General features: G+C 57.9%; 1 protein-coding gene across 1 annotated transcript; it reads right to left on the bottom strand.

Moving 5' to 3' along the window:
• Window positions 1-926: 926 nt before the first annotated feature.
• CHGG_04164 (uncharacterized protein) lies at window positions 927-5,543 on the bottom strand (the record flags this gene model as incomplete). The annotated part of the gene is made up of 1 exon (XM_001223377.1): window positions 927-5,543. The coding sequence occupies one exon, from the start codon at window positions 5,541-5,543 to the stop codon at window positions 927-929; it is 4,617 nt and encodes a 1,538-aa protein (XP_001223378.1).
• Window positions 5,544-8,711: the final 3,168 nt, after the last annotated feature.

The following is an 8,711-nucleotide window of genomic DNA, read 5'->3' as shown; positions in this document are numbered from 1 at the left end:
CGGTCGGAGGAGGCACGCGAGGGGCACCAGGGCGCGGACGTGCGCTACCTGGGGCTGGCGCGGCCTGATCTGTACGAGCAGCTGCTCGTGGCGCTGAGACGGATGGCGGGGGTGGCGGAGGGGATGTCGCTGTTAGAGAATCTTTTTGGGCATCAAGGAGGTGGGGGTGGGGTTCGGGGGTGATGGGAATGGGAATGGGGCGGCGGGATCGGGGTGTTCGTTTACGGTGGCGGTGGAGTTGGGGGAGGAGGGGAGGGCGCCGATTGGGGTATGTCTATGTGTCTCTTTTTACTGTTCCGGAGTTGGCCCTGTTCTATTCTCGAAGAATCGTGGTTCACTGACAGGAATGATAGCATCCGCAGGCGTGGATACCGTCTGAGCCAAACCTGCAGCCCAAAGGGAAAGGGCGGGAGGTGGCTGGGGAGGATATCGGTGGCGTGCGGACACGGCCGATTAGGGCGGTGGAGGCAGGGCCGTTGTTCTTCGAGTGCTGGGTTGAAGAGAGCAAGGCGAAGGAGGTGTTGATGAGGATGGCGGAGGGGCCTGATCAAAGTCAGGAGCTGACGCAACCTTTCTGAATTATGATGCTGCTGGTTTGGCTTTTACGGCGTTGATCATGATACCCAAGACAAAAAAGACCCACGAAAGTATTTGAACCATGTCAGCATTCTTGCTGCGGCTATGCATGCTCAAACATCGAATGATCATCAAAGACTGAACATCAACGATACCATACACCGGCCGCGCCATCCCTGAACAGCGGCCATAATCCAAACACAAACCCAGCCGGGACCCCACCAACACAATGACCACACTAACCGAACCAACCAAATCCAACCCATCAACGCCTCAAAACCAAGCTCGCCCACGGTGCGCGGCCAACGAATCCAGCCAAACAATCCCCACCCAAGCACCCCAACGATCACCTAATTCCCCTCCCCACCACTGCCCGCGCCACCACTGCTCCCAGCATTCGCCGTGCTCGTCGCCCCCTTCAGTAGCATCCTCAAGCTGACCATCTCCCTCCTCAGGCGCGCATTCTCCTTCTTGGCCCTCGCCGCCTCGTCGCTCGACTCCTTCAGCCTCGCAACAAGCTCCTCCTTATCCTCGCGGCCCTTGCCCTTGAGCGCCTTGACAATCTTGCCCAGCTCCGAGTTGAACTTCTCGTACAGCAGCTCATTTTCCGCCGTCGCTTCCTTGTACAGCTGGTCGATGGCCTTCACCTTGGCCTCGGACGACCGGAGCGTGGCCTCGAAGTCGCGCTGCATGAGCGCGTGGCGGTCCTCGAGCTCCTGCAGCACTTGCGGCACGTGGTCCTCGAGCGCCTTGACGGCGGTGGAGAGTTTGCGGAGGTCGGCCGTGGCAGAGCGAGGGAGGGCCGAGTTAACGCGCGCCATGTCCTCCGAGATGCGGGATAGCTCGCTTCTTAGGGACGCGTCGACCTCGTCGACGGCCTTCTTCTCGGTTTGTAAACGCTCGCGCAGCTTTTGCGGGGATTGGAGGCGAAGCTTCTGGCCGGTACCCGACGCTTTTCCGGGGCTGCTGGATGGGCGGGTGGGCGATTCTAGCGGGGGAGGACCGGGGATGCGCGAGGGTGGCGCTTTGAGGGTCGGTATTTGCGAGATCGTGATGGTTCTAGCACGCGGTCTCCGCGTGGCCGGTTTCTCGCTTTCGTCTGGGGATTCGGTGGGTGACTGGAACGAGTCTACGTCGTTTTCCTTTTGCTTCGACGAGCGGAAGGATTGTGTGTGGGACTGAGGGCTGCTCGGGGTCTTGGAGGGCGATTCTGGCTGAGGGACCGAGTTGAACTTCTCCGACGTCTGCTGTTGGTTGACGCTCAAAGGCATGAGCGCCGGGTCATCTTCCAGACTTGTTGACGACATTAAGGACTTAAGGTCCGAGAGCGAGCTTCGGCGCTTCTTCTTGAGAGACTTGGTCTCGACCAACTCGGGTACTTCTGGCTCGCCGATGGTTTCGAGTCGGTGAGAACTCAGAGGGCGGTGTCCGATATCATCGAAGGCGCCGGCAACTGGAGGTCGGTCCCGGGATCCCGGGCGGCGGAGCCGGTTGGGTATTGTGTAGTTGGCGCCCAGATCTACCGATTTTGACCTGCTGGCTATCGTCATGGTCGCGCTCTCCAAGCTCTGGGTCTTGCTGTGCTTGCTCAGCGTGCGCCACATGGACGGCCGGTCGGTCTCCGTCTTGCTATTCTGCCGCAAGAGCGTATCGAACCCGAACTTCCTCCGGAGTGACGAGGTATTTGAAGTCATCGATCCTGAGATCGACTTTTGGCTCCGGTTGCTAGCGATCAAAACCTCATAGGGAAAACCGTTATAACCGTTGTACCCGTTATTGAAGCCGCTCAGTAAACCAGTGGGGTCTGGAGCATCCGCCTTCTCGAAGATGCGGTCGCAATCCTCGACGAGGCGGTCGAGAAGGTTGATGTAATCCGACGGATTCGCGTCGTCGACCAGCATCTCTGCGAATGCTAGTGTCAACGCCCCCCTATCCCCGTCATTGCTGCAGCCTTCGAGGAGATCTGCGAGCAACTTCATGAGGGCGGTGAATGCCCGGCGGTTCTGAGGGGCCATATCGCTGAACAGGAAGCGAACAAAGTCGGCAAAGTCACCCACCACCTTCTTGGACGCTCGCACTTGGAGAGCCTCGAGATGATGCATAGTCATCACGGGCCCGATCTGCTCACGCCAAGCGATGCGGATAAACTTCTCAAACGCCGCAAAGATGACTTCTGTCCCCAGCTCTGAAGCTGCATCCAAGTCGTAGGGGAATTCGATGAGGCGGTTGTAGAGATCGTTCACCTGGAGCTCGTCGGCCATGGATCTGTTGAGTAGGGTGCGACCAATGAAGTAACCCTTGCGCGCTTGCATGTTGGCCACGTATCCGGTGAAGGTTTGCTCGAGGCGAACCAGCGGGTTCTCTGGCGGCTCCTCTTCTTCTTCCACGGTGAGTCGTGGTAAGTCTCTGTCCTTGATCGACCCGGATATTACGACTGCCACGTCCCTGTGACTGTTGGAGCGGGTCCTCTTGTGTCTCGACCCACTGCTGCCCACGTTCTCGAGGGAGGTCGTGCTCGACGAGGCGTTGCTCCCAACCAGTAGGTTTGAAAGCATTTTGACTGGCGAGGAGGAGAGAAACGACCGGCTGTTCCTCTCTACCTTGGTTGTGATGTTGATCGAACGCAAAATCTTGGTGTAGTACGACACCAGGGCGGGGACGAGCCTCAAGTTAGAGACGCTGAACTGCGCGCTAAGTAGCTGAACAATCCTGCGCGAGAGGGTCGGTAGGAAATCTTCCAGCGCCACGTCATCAGTAAACTTCTTCCCGTTCAAGCCCAATGTATTCATCGAGATGCGCCGCATGTCGCCGGTCCTCGCCTCAAACACGACCTCGACGCCGTAATGGCCGACAGGCGCCCCCTTGGTACCTTTGTCGTTGTCCAAAACAATGCGGATAGGGGCGGGTTCTCTGCGACCTTCGATGAGCTGCTGAGCGCCCTCTTGGAAGACGGCAGCATGCAACCCAAAATTGTTGTCTTGCATCCTCACTGTGCGGAGCGTCCAAGTAGGATCTTCCCTCTCCTTCTCGGCAAACCGGCCTTCGATGCGGGCTTTGACAATGTCGTCGCTCCATTTGCTCGCTCTGCCCTCGTAATGATCTTGGAGAAGGAAGCACCGAGAAGTGATGGCCTTGCTGGTAAAATGCTCGCCGGCAGGGGCGCCTTTCATCTCTTGAGTCGATGTCATCCAGACCAGCCGGCCATCGGAGGACTCGGTGAAGCGGACATCGGCCAGGTTATGCCAACCACCAAAGGCAAATTCCCACATTCCTGGTCCACCGGCGGCATTAGTCATAGATGCCAGCAGACCCGCCGGAGACGGTTTGTCAATCTCGCGCAAGAAGTCACGGCCTGTGAGGCCCGAGTTTGTCCGTTTTTGGAGGATGGCGATGCAGTCAGAAAATAAAAGCAAGACACCTGGCCTGTCCGAGAGCTCCTGGCTCTGCGAAACAAAGTCAAAAGGTGCCGCAAGCTCGAGGTAGTCGACAGCCAGGATCAACCGGCCCTGGGGCTCAAGGTCCGCTGGCCAGTGTTCTACCATAGCGCGAAGGCGATTTGTGACGTGGGGCTTCTCTGGAAGGGGATCGTCCATGGAGCAGATGTTTGTGATTATATCTCTCGCGCGAAGGAGGAGTTGTAATGCCGGGTGGGTGATAGGAAGGCAGGCGACGATCTGGTCAATGAAGAGGCTGTATCGGGGTAGTCGTTGTACCGGCTCGATCAGCAGCGAGCGGATGGTCTGCTCGCCCGTTTGGACGACCCGCTGACGAAAGCTTGACTGGTTATCGAGGAAAGAATTGAGGAGCTGGGGGAAATTCTGGCTGGCGCGAATGTAATCCTGATAGCAGTCGGTAAACTTGGGGAACCACTCGAGGAACACCTTGGCCATGGCAACGGCACCACTTGGATCCTTGGCCTTGTTGGAACCACCCAACCTAGTGATGGGGAACGGGGTGTCCATGTCTTTGACGGCTTCCTCCTCGGTTTCGTCCATGATCCGCCGGAGTTCCTGCATAAAGGCCGAGTTGTTCTCGAGAATGCTATCGGCTGATTTGGGGAACAGCTTCTCCAGATCCTCTTCGCATGGGCTGATGCTCTCGGAGGGGCGCTCTTTGGCTTTTACTCGAAAGTCGTTGGCAATATTATTGACAAGCTCATTAAGCTTGAGCACGTAACGCTCCTCGGTGTCGACCAGCTCGCCCATCTTCATACGCAGCTCCACCTTTTGGTTCTTGGAAAAGGACTTGGTGCGATTCAACGAAGTCGGCCTCGACGGCGCTCGCCGTAGCTTTGAGGTTGGTAAAAAGACCGGCTCACCGAACAGCTTCACCAACGGAGCGTACCCGCCGTACTGACGCAGAGTCGGGTCTAGGATATCATCGTCGTCGTCGTCCGGCACGTCCTCGAAGTCGGCGTTTTCTAGGGGAACGATCGACCCCGGCGGCAGGACTAGGTCCACGTCGATTCCACTCATGTGCTGTGTCCGTAGCGCATATTCGAGAATCTCAATAACCTCGGCCGTGTTCCCTGCCTGGACGGCGGCCTTGGCTAGGTCGGCCGCATGCTGCTCGCCGAACAGGGCCGGTGCGGACCCGGGGCGCCGGGCGCGTGTGACCGGGTACTGGTTCTTGAGATGGTTTTTGACGACCTCGGGCAGCTCGGCAAAATATCTGCGGAGACCAAAGGCAAGCCCCCTGCAAACTTCATCGCCCTGGAACTCGCGCGGGAGGTGGGCGACGACGCTGTAAAAGGGCGAGCTCGGAGAAACGGTGATGCGGGGAAAGGACACATAGCCGGCCGCGCTGTAGATGTGAATCTGGATTCGGGAGCTGTTGTGGGTGTAGTTTGCGGTGGTGGAGGGGCCGTAGAAGATGAGGACGGGGAGTTGGCCAAGCAGCGGGTCGCTCGCGTAGTAGAGAGTGACATGCTCTGGCGAGAGCACCAGCTCCTCCGTGACACGAACCATGGTCGCTTCAATTGGCCGTGGTCATTGCGACAGAGGGTGGCAGCGATGCGATTCGCGATTATGGTGTCGCGGGCCCTTCGTGGTGTGCGTCGTGTGGCCGGGTCGCGCGAGAGAAGTGGCGGGGTAGGGGGGCAAAGCGAGCGGCGCAGATCGGCGTCGAGGCAGGTATAAACGGAACAAGTCCCCGACCAGTGTAAACAGGCGGAAGCGGCTGGTGCGCGTTCTCTCGGGAACACTGCAGGGTTTGTGGCTGGGTTGCGACAGGCCGCATGCAAAAGAAAACGATCGATGGTCGTGGCTGCAGCTTGAGGGGCACAACAGTTGTGACGGCGATTTCCCGGTCTGGTGTGCTGGGCATAAACAAACGGAGCTTGGATCGAGAATCTTGGGCGAGGGCGGAGGACAGCAGCACAGCGACACAGCAGCACCACGGGGAGGGAAATATTGTGTACGAGGGTGTCTATGTCACTCAGGGTGTAAACACGGCCGGAAAAGGCAAAATAAAAGGATTGTACAAGAAGAGAAAGAACACAAATGTACGGGGTTGGCAGCGAGCGCAAGCTCCGATCGTGGTCGATCTTGGAGCGCAACCGTGGGGTCTGTCGAAAGTGGGAAAGCTGCCAACAAACCGGGGAGCGGAAATGGAGACTGGTGGAAAAGGTGGGTGGGAATGGAGGCGGGCCGGGGTCGGGCAGCGATCGAGCCGAGAGGCTCGGCGGTGAATCAAAAGCCTAACGCGTGGATGGCGCGATGCCCAGCGAAAGCTTGGGCCAGAACGCTCAGGTGGAGAAAGCAGACCAGCGAATCGCCATCTCGGTCTCAGACAACCAGGTCCCTGCCGTTGTCGGATCATTGCCGAGCCCACGAAAGTTGGGTCCCGAAACGGCAAAACCAAAACAATCAGGGGTAAACTTACATTTTGAGTTTGAACCGCTGCCAGGATACAGATCTGTACGACTAGTTATCCTCTTTTTTAAACCGCATTTTACACTATTAGCGGTCAGATCTAATTGCTGGGAATCCCTGTCGTTCAGTCGCTCGATCCTCTCGACTGCATGGCTGGGCCGGGGCCACTTGCCCAATTCATTCCTCAATTCAAGTCCCGGCTCTTTCCACTTCCACTGGCAGTCTCGGATGTCGAATCAAATACAGATTACTTCGTCGGGTACTGGTCCAAAGTTCTCCCAGTTTCCCGCCTTTTCTATTGTGTTGACTTGTCCAAATACCACTCTCCACACGGAGCATCTTGGCAAGCAATGCAAGGTACGAGACTCAACAATTTCAGGACGAGTTCACCACACCGTAGTTCTACGTGTTCAACTGGGATGTCCATGACGCGTAGTTGACTTCCTCTTTTGCGTATTCTGCAAATCTCGGTGAGATCAGTTGGCGGTCTTGATGTAGTATCGGACGGATCTTTTGGTCCGCATGCTGGCATCTAGATTCAAGATACACCACAGTGACCCCTCTCGTCTCCCCACTGAGATCCCATCCAGCTTTGCATCATCTTCAGCCGGACAGCCACCGCGCTTTCATCCGGTATCCCGTCCCGGCCTCGTTTCTTCACGAGCTAATCTCCCTGATCCACTCGTCGCACGTCAGCATCTCATCCCCATCCTTCAGTTGAGCTTCCCTCGCTCCTCCGGCGTTCGCGCATCATCACCCTCGTCGCCAGTCACCTCAACGGTACCAATACCGCCAACACCACTCCCATCCTCGTCCTCGCTCCCATCCTCATCCTCGCTCCCGCCCGGAGCTTCCGGCTCCCTCTCCGCCTCCACACTCCCCCGTCACCTCCTTCACAGCCCTTGGCTCAAAGTCACGCACCGCAACTCCCTCCGCGGCGTACCCGCACCTCGTCCGGATTCCCGACCGTCCGCACGGGCTTCACAGCCCCCGGCTCAAAGTCGCGCACCGCTACGCCCTCCGCTGCGTATCGCGCCCTCGTCCGGATTCCCGGCCGTCCAAACGCGCCTCGCTTCGCCTACCCGGGGCCGCGGGGCCACGCGCGCCACCATCGCCGCCTCCGCGGGGGGGCGGCTTCTGGAAATGGCCTCCTCGGGGGTCCGGTAAGTTCCGGGTGGCGAATGCCGCCGCCGTGGTGGAGGGGTTCGGGTTGGTCGCTGGGGCGGCGGGGGTGGGCGGCGGCGTGCGAGGATGGGGCGGGTGAGGCCGGCAGCAGGGAGCGCCGGTGGTGCTGGTGGTAGGGCTGGTCTGGGGTGGGGTGGCTGATGGGGCGAGAGGTGTTGGGTGTGCGGAGAGGGGTGGCCGCGTGGGGGGAGGGCTGGTGGTGCGAGGCCGGGGGGTTGTTGTTCTGGGAATAGTGCTCGTCGCGGCGGGGGTGGTCGGACTGGTTGGTTATTGTGGCGGGGGCGTGGTGGGCGGGCTGCGAGGGGTTGGTTGTGGGTGTTTGCTCGCCCTGCGTTGAGGGTTTGGCGTCGTTCTTCCACCAGCGGAGGAGGGAGAAGGGCCAGCACGAGGTCCTGCAAGCGCGAGGACGGTTAGTAAATCGCGGAAGGGGTTGGGTAAAGTTATGCATACATCTTCATCTTCGCTGCGGGTTGCTTCTATTTCAGCAAGTGTGGTGTGTGTGGTTGAGGTAATGGCTGGTGATGTTGTGGGTGGGTGTGCAGTTTTGGATGTTCGCCTTTGTGTTTGGGATTGGCATCTTTGTGGGAGAGCAAGAGAAGATAAGTTAGGGCAAGTTCTGTACTTCATTAGTCGCGAGGGTGTATGCGACAAAGTGGTTAACAACGTATGCGGCTAAGTGATGCTTCCGTGAGGGTCCGGAATGCCATTCTTTGGTGGTGACCAGCCACACATGAGGTTTCTTCCATCCACCACAAAGGAGCCTGCACAAGAGATATGCAAGTGGATTTGGCCAGTAAACTCGCGGTTTAGATGTCACAGTAGTCAGTAGGAATCATCAATTGGCATGAAGAAATTCAGTACTGGTCCATGACCGATCTTCTGTCGTTGGGATAAGCTCCTGTCAAAAGTAAAACGCAACGAAAGAATCATCTAAACCAACCAAAGATACCTGTCCCATAACGCCAGGTATCATTCTACTACTCGACTAAACTAGAAGTCTAGTAAAGTCCCGACCTCTACCGAGTCGGTGTCTGCATCCGAGTTGTCCCAAATTGTTCTCCCTCCTTCGTCATCATG

Source organism: Chaetomium globosum, genomic scaffold (assembly GCF_000143365.1).
Source record: "Chaetomium globosum CBS 148.51 scaffold_4 genomic scaffold, whole genome shotgun sequence".
Lineage (NCBI taxonomy): Eukaryota > Fungi > Ascomycota > Sordariomycetes > Sordariales > Chaetomiaceae > Chaetomium > Chaetomium globosum.
Note: the sequence above shows the minus strand (reverse complement) of the source record. Positions and strands in the feature narration are given on the sequence as shown.